General features: G+C 47.2%; 1 protein-coding gene across 2 annotated transcripts in view; it reads left to right on the forward strand.

Annotated features, from left to right (window-relative positions):
* Nucleotides 1–17,034, forward strand: part of NTRK2 (neurotrophic receptor tyrosine kinase 2) — a 338,612-nt gene that overhangs the window by 257,555 nt on the left and 64,023 nt on the right. For both annotated transcript variants that reach the window (XM_045468971.1, XM_045468970.1), the window contains 2 exons: nt 6,902–7,074; nt 13,436–13,670. In XM_045468971.1, the coding sequence (XP_045324927.1) occupies nt 6,902–7,074; nt 13,436–13,670 (408 nt within the window). The remainder of the gene's footprint in view (nt 1–6,901; nt 7,075–13,435; nt 13,671–17,034) is intronic.

Genomic DNA, 17,034 nt, shown 5'->3' on the forward strand with positions numbered 1-17,034 from the left:
TTATTTATGTATTTATTTATTTAGAAAGAAAGAGAGCATGAGTGGAGAAGAGACAAAGAGAGAGAGGGAGAGAGAGAATTTCAAGCAGGCTCCACACACTGTCAGGACAGGGCCCAACATGGGGCTTGAGCTCACAAACTGGGAGATCATGACCTGAGCCAAAACCAAGAGCTGGACACTTAACTGACAAAGCCACCCAGGCACACTGCACTCTCCTTAATTTTTAAGATCTTATTTCTATAAAGCTCTTCCTATCTCTGAATTTATTAAAATATAGTCTTCCAAAATTCACTTTTGTAAGAATTTGATAAAAATTTCCTCTACCTTTCTTTAGAGAAGACCCTGTAAGTTAGAAGAACCACACAGTATCGTGACTACAGCTTACTCTAAATCCTTGGCTAATTGTTGCCTGTAAGAACCGTATAAGAAGGGTGTCTGCCTTAATTCTATTTCAGTTTACTGTTGTTTTCCAACAGTTGCAAGAGGCAGGTTGACCCGTTGATAGTCTTTTGAGATGGCTTTTATGGAACAGTGCTATCTAACAGAAGTATAATGTGAGCCACAAATGCAAGTCACATTTGCATTTTTAAATTTCCTAGTACGCACATTAAAAAGTCAAATGAAACAGATGAAAGTAACTGTATTCATATGTTTTATTTAACTCAACATATCTAAAATATCATTTTAACATACTATTAATATAAAAATATTAATGAGATATTTTATACACTGCCAGTTTTCAAAACCTGGTGTGTATTTTATACTTACAGTCCATCTCAATTTGGATCAGCCAGAGTTCAAAAGACCACCAGCCACATGTAGTTGTTGGCTACCATATTGAATAGTACAGGTCTAAGAGGTATCAGAAAGGTCAACAGTGTCCATTATCAGCAGAGCTAGATGCAATCAATTATCCTGATCCGGAAGAACTTAGGCATGTTGACAGACATTCTCATGCATCTTAGTTGTTTCATATGGGAGTTAACTCACTGCCCTCCATATTTTAAGCATGGTAATAGGCATTGGGCATAATGAAGTCCTACCATAATAATCTCTTTGTTTTTATACTTCACCTTAACTTTGTTTCTATGATGTTAAATATTATAGGAGAAGAATATGAGATTAGTGTTTAAAACAAGGACACAAGCTTGTGTTTCCTAAGCCACCTGTATTTTGAAATGCAATGATCATTTGTCACATCCTACCACATCCAATCACACCAATGATTTCAAATAAGCTTTCTCGCCTCTCCTCCGAGCTTTCATTTAGTTAGCCTTAATATTTCATGGAAGCATTTGCGATGAATGCTAATTTTCCTTTTGTTTTTTTTCCCCCTTACCTCCATTTTGCCTTCGCTAGTTTCTCAGTTCTGTGCTGAAGTTTATTGCATGCTGCTCAGTTCTTCCAACTCTGAATCAGTGTGTGCTCAAGGCAGTAACTCTCTGTAGCTCTGGATGAGACCTCTCCCTTGAGAATGTCTTCAGAAAGGATGGTAGCTTTTGAAGTGTCAGGAAATTCACCAGGAGTAAGAAGGAATGAAGCTACAAAGCAGACACCAGGAGTAAGAAAATAGCAATGCTTACTGATGGGGCAAATATGCCTGTCAAAATGAAACTTAAGTGGAGGGAATTGTCAGTGAGGGAAGCTGCCACCTCATGTCCATTGCCAAGGACTCGGGGAACCAGCCAAGCCTCCTTTAATTGAGTAAAATGACAATCAGCCGTGGTACTAAAACAGAGATGATTTTTATAAATAGGGTTGATAGCAGGATTTTTCCAGCTTCTGATTGCTGTCTGGCTATGGTTCCACCCCGAGAAAAATTCTGCCCTCTGAGTGCCAAATTCAGAAGATGATTTTGCCCAACTTGTTACTGCCATATTTTCTGAATCTCTTAAAATAGGATTGAATCATAATTTAGAAAAGGGACCCAACATGCAAAAATGGATGGGCACATAGGATGCAGCTAGGTTTGTAGGATGCACTCACCCCATGAATAGTGAAATCTTTCTCAAATCCAAAAATTTTACTGAAGCACAGCTTCTGACATTACACTAAGCGCACAGTCTCTTCCCAAAGTGTATTGCCTTGGGGAAATGGAGATGTGAGATGCTCATTAGCTCTTTTAGTTTGGTGCCCCCCCCCAACAAAAATTCTGTCTTCTCTCCCATCCCACCCTCTACCCCACTGCCGAACTCTCTCCCTGTCTCTCCCTCCCTCTCTCTCTCTCTCTCTCTCTTAAACACACACACACACACACACACACACACACACACACAATCTAGCATTCTGGAATCAACAGTACATAGTTAAAACTTATGAAGAGAGATTACATGAAGAATCTTTTCATGCCTTGTGATAATACCCTAAAAGGGTCAGTAGTCTTCTCTAGTTCAATGTTAATGATAGGCTGAGGCCCTAGAAATAATCTCAGTGACACAGGGCAGACTCTGAGTAAGGAGACTTTATCTCTGAGAAGACATCACAGGCTTCAAAGGGCTTTTCGAGGGAAATGGTGGCAGCCCGGGGTACCGCTGTTCTCATATTGAGCCATCTCTGTACCTTATCCATGCATCTTTGGGCCTCCTTGCATCCTCATGTGAGCAAATCAGATGCAGGCCTAGTTGTGGTTTTGATTTCAAATATCACTGACTACCGGGGACCCTCGGAGGCCTCTTAGCTTACACTACCTCACTCAGTCCTCCCAGTGACCCTGAGAAATAGATGACATTGTTCCCCTCACTCCACAAAGGATAAAACCAGAGCTCAGAGAGATCCAGAGCAGTCAGAATTTGAACCCAGATTTTTTTTTTTAATTGTAAGCTAGAATGCCTTCTTTTTGAGTCCCACTATTGTGAGGATCTCTCATTTGTGGGGCTTTTCTGTTGTTGTTGTTTCTTTATTTTGAGAGAGCGAGAGTGAGTGGGAGCAAGCAGGGGAGGGGCAGAGAGCGATAGAGAGAATCCCAAGCAGGCTCTGCACTGCCAGTGCAGAGCCAGACGTGAGGCCTGACCCCACAAACCATGAGATCACGACCTGAGCCAAAATCAAGAGTTGGACGCCCAACGGGCTGAACCACCCAGGTGCCCTGTGAGGATCTGTCTTTCGACCAGAAGGAGAACACAACCGCTTGGGGCCAGCCCTCCAGGAGAGAAGGCATTGGGAAGTCTCCTCATCCTTACATTCTCGTCCCTGCTTTCTCTACATGTACTCGGGCCCACTCGCTACCTTTCCACATGAACGTCCACTTTTCAGCCCTTTCCAGTGCTCTCTCATCTCTAGCTTGCACAGATCTCGTGGGTCCAGGGTTCTTTTATTTGCCCAACGTTGGATTCTGTTGTCAGCGGAAGTAGTGGAGACAGACACGTACCCAAAACCATAATGCAAGTCCAAGTACAGGAGACGTTCCGATGTGTGTATTTTGCTCCCAGGCAATGGCAACGTCCACGTCCTCTGTGTCCATCTTCTTGCTCTAACTGTGATTTATGTTTCTACCTAGAAGTTCAGCAGACCAAAACACTGGTTGGATTAAAAAACACCTAAAAAGCAGGCCCACAGATAAAACGAACCTAAACAGGTCGTGAAGATAAGCACTTCATGCCTCCCATGAGGAGGCTTAGTTTGGATGGGGACAAGCCCAGTTTCTGGAGCTTCGAGGAAGCAGAGCCCCAAAACGCAGGCTTTCAGCCTCTGTTCATTTTGTTATTAAATGAAGAAATGTGCGGTTTCCATGGCAACAGCCCTACCAAAATTTTATGGCTTCTCTGACTACTTGCTGGCCCAAATCAGCTCACTTTTCAAAGCAGGTGCTCTTAAGGGATGCTTTTTGGAAAACCACATTCTAATGTGAGAATGGAGGAACCCCACGACCAGACCCTTTTTTCAGTCGGTACCTCCAGGCTTTGGCATAAGAGGTAATTGCCTGTAGCCTAATGAAAACTGTAGATATAATTTCTGTCTCCTTGGGTCAGGTCAGCAATGGGAAGAAAGCTTCAAATCCTGCTAAAGGCAGTTCGTGAAAACACTAGATTCTATACGGATTGTAGCAGAAAAGACTTTGTGATCTTGCTGTTGCCTCTGTCATCTTAATGTTCTCTTGTCGCTGATATGAAGCAGACCCTGCATATTCATCGGTGCCCTCCTGTGCTTTCCCTGCTTGGGAGAGCAGCCCTGGGCATGGTAAATTACATATTGCAAAGTCATTGTGTGGCAGACTCGATGACGAGCCTCCTGACCCCCTTTGGGAATGAAGGATTTGCTCTCTCACTTGCTAGGAAGCCTCAGTCAGTCCTCAGCTACCAGCAGCCTGTGGGGGCTCAGAAAGGCCACTCAAGATCACACTCCCTTCCCAGTGGCCTCCGTCTGATGGCTGACTGATACAAAGCTACAAAGGCCCAGCCCCTTTGGCTGAAACTCAGGACAGCTCTGAAGGGTCATCCCATAGGCCTTGTGGGGGAGTGTTGAGACACAGCTCCACTCCCCCGGTGCCCAATCCCTCCCAGCAGTTGTTAATCCCAAGAGCATGCCCCAATGAATGTCTTGGCTGCTAACTTCTATCCCAGAGTCTTTCCCTCAGGAACTTGACTTGTGGCACATTCCAAGGTCTAGAAGTTGCCCAGGTCAGGAGTATCTCCCACCCAGGAGAGCAGAGTCAAGGCAGCAATGAGCTGTAACACGCGACATGACCACCAGAAGCCTGGCAGTGCTCGTTGACCCTGACGCAGTGTGTGGTACACATATGGCAGGCGACATGCTTTCATTCCGTTCGGTACACATCTGGCAGGTACACATCTGGCAGGCGACATGCTTTCATTCTGTTCCCGAGTGACTATGGATGTTCACATTTGCCCTCTAACACCAATAAAGACAGATGGAAGTCTTTGGAAAAAGGATTCACATACCCACATGCCACCTCTACCAGGAGGAGTCCTCTGGCCATCCCTTCTCCCTGTCCCTTAACTGTGGCTGCTGTCACAAATTACTACAAACGGAGTGGCTAAAGCAACCCAGATAATTTCTCTCGTTGTTTTGATGGTCAGACATCCAAAATCAGTTTTGTTAAAGCTAAAGGGAAGATGTCGGCAGCACTGGCTTCTTCTGGAGGCTCCAGGGTAGAAGACGTTTCCTGGCTTTTTCCAGGTTTTAGAGGCCACCTTCATTCCTTCGCTCGTGGCCCCTTATTCTACCCTCAAAGCCAACAGTGTAGCACCTTCCGTACTGCCTGACCTCTGCTCCTACCTTACACCTTCTCTCTCCTGACCCTCCCACCCTTCTCACCCAGGAACCCTTGTTTGGAATGACATTGAGCCTACTTGGATAATCCCTCCACATCAAGATCCTTCACTTAGAGGCCCCTGTGTGGCTCAGTCGGTTAAGCGTTTCCACCATGTGTGACCTTGCAGTCATGAGATTGAGCCCCAGGTCGGGCTCTGGGTTGGCAGCACGGAGCCTGCTTGGGATTCTACTCTCTCTGCTCCTCTCTCTGCACCTCTTCCACTCTCAAAATAAATAAATAAACATGGAGAAAAAAAAAGATCTTGATGTAATCGCATTTACAAAGTCCCTTTTGCCATGTAAAGTAACATATTCATAGATTCTGGGGGTTGGGACATGGACGCCTTTGTACGGGTATCATTCAACCTCGGACACCAGTGCCCATGCTCGAGTCAGGACTCCAGGCAGAGGAATGAACACACGCAGAGACAGGAAGGCACGGCCTGATGTCATTTGGGCAGCTGTGGATCTTTCTTTAGGTGGGAGCATAGGTTTCAAGAGAAGCATGTCAAGTGATCAAACTGGACAGAGATGCAGGGGAGCTCACATTGGATACACGTCTTAAACTTGAGTTATAGTTAATCATAAATGTGGCTCATCTCCCTGTTTGCCCATAAGCACCTGAGGCCAGGATATGGGTCAGTGTCTTCCCGATGTCACCACAGCTCTGGCTCAGAGACCGGCACAGGACAGGAGTTCGGTGCAGGTGTGTGTCATCAGCCTATGGCAGCTTTGCCCTGCTGTGACACCGTGGGGGCAGAGTGGTCTGAGAAGAGAACTGTCCTGGGCACCTTCATCTTGGCCACATGACCGGCCTGCTTGGACCTCCCCAGATCGGCGCTTTTCCTGGGCCGGCAGCGTGGGTGAGCACGAGTGAAGCCTTTCTGAAGGGATACATAATAATGCCGGCCCAGTGATCACAGTCAAGGCTGGAAGATGGGTGCACGAGGGTTCAGTATGCTCTCCTATCTACTGGATATTTCCATAATATCAAGTTTTTCTTAAAGTTATGTGAGCGGCACATAGCATCCTTGAAAACGTAACAGGTACCAAAAGGGAAGAGAAGTCTGTGGTGATAACTGGGTAATGATAGAGAAAAAAATGGGTTAAGACTATAAAAAGCTCATGTCTGTTACTTAATGAGAAAACATCTGTACGAGCGCTTCGTAAACCGTAAAGCGTTCCATACCCATAAGGGACTTTTCCTCAGTTATTAATACAAACGGTGTTTCTTCAGGAATTAGGCAATTTTCCAATCTTTTGAATTTTTTTTTCAACGTTTATTTATTTTTGGGACAGAGAGAGAGACAGAGCATGAACGGGGGAGGGGCAGAGAGAGAGGGAGACACAGAATCGGAAACAGGCTCCGGGCTCCGAGCCATCAGCCCAGAGCCCGACGCGGGGCTGGAACTCACGGACCGCGAGATCGTGACCTGGCTGAAGTCGGACGCTTAACCGACTGCGCCACCCAGGCGCCCCTCCAATCTTTTGTACAGTAAATGAGATGGATTTCCTTCCCATCTACAAACCTCGGGGCTCAATGAAGTACTCCCTTCTCAACACAACCTTTCCCTTTGATGTCAGTTTAAGGTGTGTTGATTTTTTTCCTCTGTCTGCCCCTCATCCTCAGACGCTGAAGGACGCCAGTGACAACGCCCGCAAGGACTTCCACCGTGAGGCAGAGCTGCTGACCAACCTCCAGCACGAGCACATTGTCAAGTTCTACGGTGTCTGTGTGGAGGGCGACCCGCTCATCATGGTCTTTGAGTACATGAAGCACGGGGATCTCAACAAGTTCCTCAGGTGCGGGGTGGGGGATGGGATGGGAGGGGGCTTGAGGACGGTGCAGACCTTCATGATTAAGACAGACGGAGGGTGAGGACCAGCAGTTGCTGGGAAGGTCCAAGGGTCACTTGGAACTTTCTCTAGAATGGCCTCTGCTGGTGACACCACCACCATGTACCACAGAGAAAGAAACTGAGGCCATGGCAACGTTCTTGTCTTAATGAACTAACTCTACAGCATGCGATGTGAGCGATTCCACTCAGTTGCACCTGTGTTCATTGAGCATTTGTTAATGAAGTGACGTGTGACGTGGCATTTGAAGTGGACCGTAGAGTATCTGTAGGAGTTTGCCAGGTGGATTAGAGAGGAGTGTCCTTCAGCGCTAAGGAATCAGTGAGTTAAGGGACTAAGTTGTCACGGTGAGAGGTTTGGTCATCCAAGAGTGGAGAGCGCAGAGTAGGCACAGGATGTGTAAAAGGAGTGAGGAGGAGTCAAGGGTGGAGGGATGAGCAGTTGGATTTTAACCTGACAACAAAATGGAGACCCAGGAGGTCAGGAGGTCAGGGATGTGGTGAAAAGAACAGAATCCATAGAGCAAAAGCTCTGGAAGGAAGGAGGTCAAAAAACATTGGATGGGACCATTGGAAACACAGGCTATAGTTCTTGCTGAGCCCCTGAAGCCCTGCAAAGAGGGACAGCCTTCACTTGAGGTGTTTTGTGGCGAACAGGGTCATTAGAAGAAGGCAAGGCAAGGAAGGGGGAAATGTTGATTATATAAGGGACTCACTGGGTTATAAAATAGGGCCCGTGTCACTTGGATTTCTAGCATTAACCTAATTAGATTTTAGTTAACCAGTGGCTTCCTAGAAAGTCCCCCACCTTATGACAGGGAGGGGTCTCAAGACAGAATAAGTGAGAGACAATGCTGAGTGCCCATAATCCGGGGGTCAAGGTGAAGATACTCGGAAATAGTGAGGAGCTGAATCTCAGCTCTGGCGTTTATTAGCCAAGGGACCTTGGGCAAGTGTCTCAGCTGTTCAGGTAGTGATACGGAGCTAGAAGGGCAGATATGAGGACTAAGTTAGGATAAGTACAAAAAACTCTTAGCATGGAAGCAAATAGGAAGTTTTCAACAAGCGGAAGCTTGAATTCCACTGGTGATGATATCTACTGGTAAACCAACTGCCTCCGCGAAGGGAATCACTGGGAGAACTACACTGGGTAAGACAGAGAAGTCCGTGGTCAGTGGTCACCCAGCTAGGGTTCCCGGTCAGTGTTCTCTTCCTGCACCTCCCAAGGGACAGAAGAAATGAGCTGATCCACACACTCCTTGCTGAAGGAAACCAAGGAATGCTTTTATTTGCATTGAGCGGGGGAATGAATGGAACCCACCCGTTTAAGATCATGAGTGGAAAGAGTGAGATTCCCAGTAGCGTGGGCTGGGGAGACTGGATTCTCCTTCCCAGTCTGCATCAGCAGCTGTGTCGCTTGGGTGGGTCCTCAGCCCACGTGGACCTGAGTTAGATTCTCTCTGTGTCACCTCTGGCTCTAACATGCAGTTTTCTTTCCAATGTAGCTGCCCCTCAACTTTGAAAGATTAGCAAGTGTGCTGCCTGTGATATCTCAGTGGGTAGTAGAATTTAGGACAAATGAGAAAGATGTTGGCCTCAGTAAAAGGGGTATAATAATGCCCACATAGAGGACTAGTGTCAAGACTATTGTGGTGGCAGATGATCGGTAGATGCTGTCCCCACTGTCATCCCTCTCTGCCACGCTGAGGCATCCACAATGCTGGGGATATTATACGTCTTGTGTTACGGTGACCTACACCTCTCTATCCTTCTCCAGTTTCTGGGGGCGCTGGAAAGGGCTTTCCCCAGAAAAGGGCACCAGGTAGTCTCTTCGTTCAGCCCCTGGAAGATCAGAAACTGTGCTGTTTACATAATAAGTCCACCACGGTGAGAACAGTGGAGGGGGCAGTGTAGCTCTGTGCTTAGAAAATGCCATCATGTGGTTTGCACCTTCGGGATCCCTTTTGCCGTCTCTAGCCTCATGAATACGTGTGCAATTTAGTCCTCTTGCTGGTATGGGTCCCCGTGCTCTGCCTTGCTTACAATTGTGGGCGGTGGGGGGGGGGGGGGAAGGAAAGCCAGTGAAATTAGGGATGTGTAGCTGACACTTGGTGTTCAGAGACCATCATCCTGATGCACTACTCTGTGCCTGCAAGGTTTTTCTTGTAGGTGATAAGAGATGATGATGGTAGCTTTTGTCTTTCAGCTCTGATGTGAAAGGAGGAAAATTAGCTGCTCCTAGAAGTATTTTTCCCTTGTTCCCATGATCTCAGCTACTTGTCTATTTAAAGATGGTGCTTTCCAAAAACTGTAGCATAATACAACCAAACGTATTCACCCATATGCAATGAAATGCTTCTGTGAGCTCACACTGCGTGTGCACATACGTGTATGCATGCGTATGTAATCAAGTGTGTGTGTGTGTGTGTGCGCGCGCACACGCGTGTGTTGATCCTTTCGCTTTTGGCTCAACCAACCTCTCCTTAGCTCTTCTTCCTGCTTCCAGAAGAAGCAGGCACCTGATTTTTAGAAATCTCTTCTGCTCGATCTCAGAATCTGATGAACTCTGGTTTCAAGAGGTATTCAATGCCAAGAATCAGGTTCTTAGGCACAATAATGTGCTCTGAACTATAGTCTGTCCTCCCTTTCTGGAAGGGAGTCTAGCCCCTAAACCACCATGAACATGTCCCCAAGCATCATTGGCACTGGCCTATAAAGACAGATGTCTACAATTTCCTCTCACTCTTTTTATTCACCCCGAAGCCATACATTGAGTACCAACATGGCCAAGTCCTCTGCTAGGTTGGCCAGGAAATGAGGAGTAAAACATAGTTCTTGCTGGCAAGGAGATGACAGTTTTGCCTATTGGAATCTCTCCAGAATTCCTTTCCAACAAGAGGAAGAGAGATAAGGCTTTTCCAAGCAATAACAGCTAATATTATTGAGCCTTCTAAGCAATTTAAGTGGTTTAACTTGTATAAACTTAATAAACTATGATTACCATTATTCCCATTTTATGGTCCAAAAAACTGGGTCACGATGCTGGTGAGTGACACAGCTGAGATTCAAACCCACAGACCCTGGCTGCAAAACCCATAGAGCACTGCAATACTTCCTCTTGGGGTAGCTGTTGATAAAACTCAGAAGGAAGGTAGGGTGCCGTGGCATTCTGGAGCCAGACAGTGTGGCTAAGTGCCCGCTGTAACCCACACTTGGAGAGAATAAGCAGAGGAACGGTGAACAGCTTCCCCCGTTAGAAGCCCACTGAGCCTTCCCGCTCCTCAAGCGGGGTGCTAATGGTGCTTTTCCCCTCTTAAGGCATGTTCTCCTGGAAGAGGTAAACATGGTTTGATTTCTAAGAGCTGCAGGGTCACCTGAGGAGTGAAGCAGAGAGCTGCTGTGTTAAGTTCATTTATACTCCTCTTGAGAACTTGGTTAGAAGACTCACCTGCCCTCTTACAGCGGGACTTTCTGCTCCAAGAAAGCATGCAGAGGTGTCTCCCATTACAAGGAGTCCTGTTAAGTACTCACGAGCGAGCAGGGAAACCATTGGTTTAGCGTGCCAGAGCCTGCCCCAACCTGCACGTGGTTATCAGAGAGTGCAGAAGGCACTGGGGAGTCACAGCTTTCTGGGGCCTTTGGAGGGTAAGGCTGGAGCATGGGGCTTTGTGCACAGGTGGCCTATGGCACTGGCCTCTGTCTTCTCTGGAGACTTTGCAACTGATAGATTCTTAGAAGGGTCTAGATTCCTGGCAAATCGGCAACGTTATTTCACTCTTTGATTTAGATCCATGAAGGAGATTCCATCCTGGCCTAGATTCTCGGGATATTTCAGGATTTCTCATAGTTTGTGTGTTCTTCTAGGTCTCTTTGCTGGTATCAAAGTCACAGTCAGGGCTTTGTCTCCTGTAATAAGAGACAACATTCCCACTTTCCCCTCTTTCCCCGGCCCCCTTGGGTGCTAGGAAGAACAACATTGGAGCAATCCTTAGTGCTGGCTTTGCACGAAAGCCCAAGCAAGCTCTCAGTTATTGCTCGTATTAGTGAGCTCAGGAGGGTGCGGTGGGTACCCCCTCTTTACAGAATGAGGAGACGGTCCAGAGCGGTTCTGCAGGTCACCTGAGGTCACAGCTAGTGTGCTAGGATGAGATTCAAATTCCGTTTGGATACCCTGAGCCTTGCCCAGAGGTTTTGAGCTGAACAGAGCCCCAGGGCATTTCCCCACACTGCTCCTCAGTGCTACAACGGGGAGGCACTAGGGGCTGGGTCTGAGTGGAGGTGACAGGCACCAGAACCTCCTTGCACAAAAACAAGAAGCCCCTCCCTGGGAATGGTTTAACGCAGATATTTAGAGACACAAGGGACCTACAGGATCACCCAGCCTAATATCTGTATGTTTGACTGATGGAAATTACAGACTGGACAAGTTCAAAGCTTCCCTAGATCCTGGTGCTGGGAAACTCCCCTCCTCCTTGTCCAGTGCTTGTTCTTTTTTTTTTTTTTTTTTTTAATGTTTATTTTTAAGAGGCAGAGAGAGAGAGACAGAGACAGAGACAGAGAGTGAGCAGGGGAGGAGCAGAGAGACAGGGAGACACAGAATCCGAAGCAAGTTCCAGGCTCTGAGCTGTCAGCACAGGGCCCGACGCAGGGCTCGAACTCACCAACCGTGAGATCGTGACCTGAGCCGAAGTCGGACGCTTAACCGACTGACCCACCCAGGTGCCCCTCCAGTGCTTGTTCTAAGGGAATACGGGAGTAAGAGATTTGGAAATCCAGAAAAGGGGAATCACTGTGGGCTGGAGCCAGGAAGGAGGCACTTCCACCCGTGGTTTGAGACCATCTGACTGAGGTAGGTCTGGGTGGTACGAAGAGACAGAAGGAGCAGAGAGTTCTGGGATCATTCAGCCTCTTTTATTTGCAAATTCTCATACGGTTCTGGAACACTGCAGGTGGGGTCGTCCACTTTAAAATCCATTTAAAATCTTCTATATTTATTTTGAGTGCTTCCAACTGTCCTGAAGGAAATCTTCTCCCTTATTTGCCTCTGGGAGGGAGAACCCCTTTGACCCCTCCACAGAAGCTTCTAGAAGAAAGGGACCCTTTACTCTTTGCTCTACAGAGCCATCAGGGGCAGCAACACTGGTCTTGGCAGGATTCCAGAGTGGGGACTGCCAGGGCTGAGGGCACATCCTCACTGTGGGACACCCCCCCTCCCGAAAGCACATGCCAGTGTTTAGATACCTTAAGTCATCACACAGCTGGGAAAAGGCCAAGTGCATAAGGCAGAAGAAAAAGAAGATATGGGTGCTTGGGTGGCTCAGTCCATTAAGCATCCGATTCTTAATTTCCGTTCAGGTCATGACCTCACGGTTTGTAGGATTGAGCCCTGTGTCAGGCTCTGCGCTGACAGTGTGGAGCCTTCTTGGGATTCTCTCTGTCTCCCTCTCTCTCTGCCCCTTCCCTGCTTGTACTCTCTTTCTCTCTCTCTCTCTCTCTCTCTCTCTCTCTCTCTAAGTAAATAATCTTAAAAAAAACTATTTAAGAAAAAGAAGATATAAAATACCATACTCCCTCTACACCCTCCCCCCCCCCCCATAGTGGAAAGTATAAAACTCAGCCCAGTAAAAGGATCAATGTATTGTGGTTCAAAAAGCTCTCCATGTGGTGGCCAGTGCACATGCCGAGCCGGAGGTGGGGGGAGGGGTGGGCAGGAGGAGATGGGATTTGTCACGGGGAATGATGTCTGAGGGTGCCCTGACATTCTGCTCAGTTGGGCTTGAAGGAGAGAGGACAGCTTGAAAACCATACCCCCCACCCCCCGCTGCTGCAGAGCTCTGGCCCTGGTGGGGTCACTCTGGAGGCATTGGCCCAGGTCGGGGGCGCTCGGCTGAAGCATATAGCTGAGAGGGAGGGCTGGGGTGGGAACGATGACCCATCGCTAAGGCACGATGACCCATCGCTTCAAGAGAGCAAACTCTCCCCTTATGTTCTTTCTCCATTGCTTCTCAGGGTCAGGGGCTCTGGCCAGTGCCTGGCCCCAGCCCAGCTCTGGAGCCCCTAAAATGTACACCTCTGTGTGTGTGTTGAGGAGGGTACCATTCAGGTCCACATGGCCCTGGGAATTCTAGGCGCCCTGGGAAATGAAGCCTGGGTGCTCTCAAGGCTTTAGGGGTGCACCTGTGGGTGAAGCATCCTTCCCCCCTCTTTGGCTAAGTCAGGCAGCCCTTGAGCCCCAGCAGCTGATGGGAGCAAAGGGCCCCCGGAGGAAAAAGCTGGGGCTCCAGCAACGCCTTCCATGTCCTCCACAGGGCCCACGGGCCTGACGCTGTGCTGATGGCTGAAGGCAACCCGCCGACAGAGCTGACGCAGTCCCAGATGCTGCACATCGCCCAGCAGATAGCGGCGGGCATGGTCTACCTGGCGTCCCAACACTTTGTGCACCGAGATCTGGCCACCCGGAACTGCCTGGTCGGTGAGAACCTCCTGGTGAAAATCGGGGACTTCGGGATGTCCCGGGACGTGTACAGCACTGACTACTACAGGGTGAGTGGCTGTGCCCACCGGGAGCCCCCAGGGCCCTCTTTCCCTGGGAGGCCCTTGTATTCATTTGCTGGAGCTGCTGTAACACAATGCCAGAGACAAAGGGCTTAAATAACAGACGTTTATTTTCTCTAAAGCCTAAAAGTCCAAGATCAAGGTGAAGACAGGGTTGCTTTGACCCTTGGCTTACAGACAGTGCCTTTCTCGGCGTCCTCGTATGGTCTTTTTGCTGCGTGCTCATCCCTGGTGTCTCTCTCTGTGTCTAAAGTTCCTCATCTTCTAAGGACACCATCAGATTAGATGAAGGCCCCGTCCACAGCCTCATTTTCACTTAATCACCTCTTCGAAGACCCTGTCTCAAATACAGCTATATGCTGAGGCACTGGGGGTTCAAATTTGGAGGGAGCACAACTCAGCCAATAAAACCCATCCTGTGGCTTCCGTGGCTCTCCAGAGTGGTGTGTGATATCTCCCAAGAGAAAAGCCCTCACCATGAATGGTTCCTCCAGGGGAGCCCCAGGGCTTGGGAGAATTCCTGGTTGGCATGAGGTTAAAGGGTTTTGAGGTTTGGGTTTGATTCTGTGAAATTACTCCTGGAGCCTCTGTTTGAGGTGTGGCTGAAGATGAACTTGTCCACATAAATAATAGCATGGTAGACCTTGGAAGTTACCACCCAGAGCCATCTTGGTGGAAAGCGGGTTAGGTGGTGGCCTTCTCGGTGAGATGGAAGAGGTTCTGTTCTGCCTCCTACTGAATAGTGCCACCCCTGGCTGGGGTTCCAGCACTAGAAGCACTGGGGGCTAGAGTTATAGACAACAACTCAAATCCCCTGATCACCTGGAATTGGCAAGGTGGATTTGGATCTTGGTAGGAGAGGAAAAGGACATTTCTGGAAACCTTGAAGTCATGATAATGAAAGTGAAGGTTTGAAGTGGTGTTCTACCACGTCAAACCCTCAGTTTGCTTCTCTTGTGGTTTTACCTGATTTTCAAGGGCAGAGTAAGAGAATAGGAAGGAAGAGGAATAAATGTGGTGTGTGTACAGAGCCTAAGAAGGTAAAACACAGAATTCAGCTAGCTTTCATAATAAGGTAGGACTGGTAGAGAGAATGCCTCTCCTTACCTTTGTTCATCCCTTCATGATTTACTTTTGAGGAGCCTTGTCTGTTTGTTTCCTGTGCCCCTCTCTGCAGCCTTACTCACTTCTCATGCCTCTGCATTTTAGCTAAGCCAACATCACTACAGGTAGTCTAAGAAAATGAATCCAATGCTCTCCTGCATATTCCTCTGTAGATTGTTTTGTGGGGCTTCCTCCTTTGGTCACCTTGGGAAGCATTGCCCACAGCCTGTGGGGCAAAGGAAGAATGGGAACCAAATTGAAAAGGAGTCTCTTGGGTGTATTTGTAGGAAACGTGAGCATGGTCTTAACTTCAGATGTTTAAAATGGAGCTTCAAAGTACCTGTTCTGAGTCTAGGGATGACTAGTCTGTTCTAGATATCTAAACTTTGGCAGGAGATATTATCTGCCAATGGATGCATCTCCACTGCCAGCTCTGCTCCTTTGGTGAGAGGAGAGGTAGGGGACATCTCTTGGTCTCAAGAGATGAAGAACCACATGAGTGCTTCCCTAAAGAAAAGCTTTAATGATCTGATTGAGCATCGAAGGGAAAAGCATGTGGCCCAAGCAACAGCTTTCTCTTTAGCAGTAAGTCAATAAAGGTCTTAGAATGCTTGGCACAAAATAAGTACTCAATAAATGTTTTTCAACTTTATCCTGATCCAAATGGATAAAATCATGCTTCATTCCCAAAGCCAGGACAGGGCCAGGTGGAGTCCATTGTCCCCTTCTACAACCTCTAGAAAAAAGAAATCAGAGGAAGAATATAGAAACGCTCAGTAGTAAGAATATAAAGCCCCCAATTTAAAAAATTGGCAAACTTTTTAAGAGAGGTATCTCCAAAGGAGATACACAAATGGCCGATAAGCACATGAAAAGATGCTCAACATCATTAGTCATTGGGGAAATGTAAATCAGAGCCCCAGTGAGATACCATTTCACACTCAGCAGGATGGCTGTAATAAAGGCAGACAATAACAAGTGTTAACAGGAATGTGGAGAAATCAGAGCCCTCGTACTGCTGGTAGGGATGCAAAGTGGTGCAGCTGCCTGGGCAAATGGTTTGGCAGCTTCCCAAAACGTTTGACACAGACTCATGGTGTAACTCAGCAATTCCACCCCTAGGTATGTCCCTAAGAGAGCTGAAATCATACGTTCACACAAAAACGTGTACATAAATGTTCATAACAGCATTGTCCATAATAGGTAAAAAGTGGGAACAACCTAAGTGCCCATCAACTGATAAATGGCTAAGCGAGATGTGGTGATCCATACAATGGGATATTATTGGCCAAGAAGAAGGAATGAAGTACTGATCCATGCTATAACACAGATGAACCTTAATGCAACCCTTATGGCAAATTAGGAAGCCAGACTCAAAAGGTCACATATGTGACTCCATTATATGAAATGTCCTAAAGAGGCCCATCCATGGGGCGCCTGGGTGGCACAGTCGGTTAAGCGTCCGACTTCAGCCAGGTCACGATCTCGCGGTCCGTGAGTTCGAGCCCCGCGTCAGGCTCTGGGCTGATGGCTCAGAGCCTGGAGCCTGTTTCCGATTCTGTGTCTCCCTCTCTCTCTGCCCCTCCCCCGTCCATGCTCTGTCTCTCTCTGTCCCAAAAATAAATAAACGTTGAAAAAAAAAAAAAAGAGGCCCATCCATAGAGACAGAAAGTAGATCAGTGGTTGCCAATAGCTGGGAGAATAGAGAATGAGGAGTGACTTCTTCTGGATGTGGAGTTTCTTTTTGCAGTGATGAAAATGTTCTAGAAGTGCATAGTGGTGGTGGTTATCTAGTATATTTATAAACATACTGAATTGTGTACTTTAGAAAGGTAAAGATTATGGTACATAAATTATATCTCATCTCTTTAAAAAAACAACCCGAAAAGGAAAATACTAGTAAAATAGTGACCATTATTATGAACGTAAGAAGTTAGTCTGGATTATGTATGCATTATAAAAGTATTGTTGTTTGTCATCTATCTTATTTTGTCAACATTTGTTTAAAAGAAAATTCACCGCTTAGGAGACATTTTCCCAAAGTACTTTCTTCTGAATTCATTAGAGGAGATTACGATTCCCAGTCTCGTTATTTGTTGAATGTTCTTGGAACTGTCCTAGTCATTAGCAAATGTGCTTCAGATGTCACATTTCTTTAACCCCACCCCCCACCTCCTTCCCATCATGATCAGTACTCAGTGGTGGCTGCAGGATCTGTATGTCCATTTGCCTGTTCATCCTTCAGATG

This window comes from Leopardus geoffroyi, chromosome D4, assembly GCF_018350155.1.
Source record: "Leopardus geoffroyi isolate Oge1 chromosome D4, O.geoffroyi_Oge1_pat1.0, whole genome shotgun sequence".
Lineage (NCBI taxonomy): Eukaryota > Metazoa > Chordata > Mammalia > Carnivora > Felidae > Leopardus > Leopardus geoffroyi.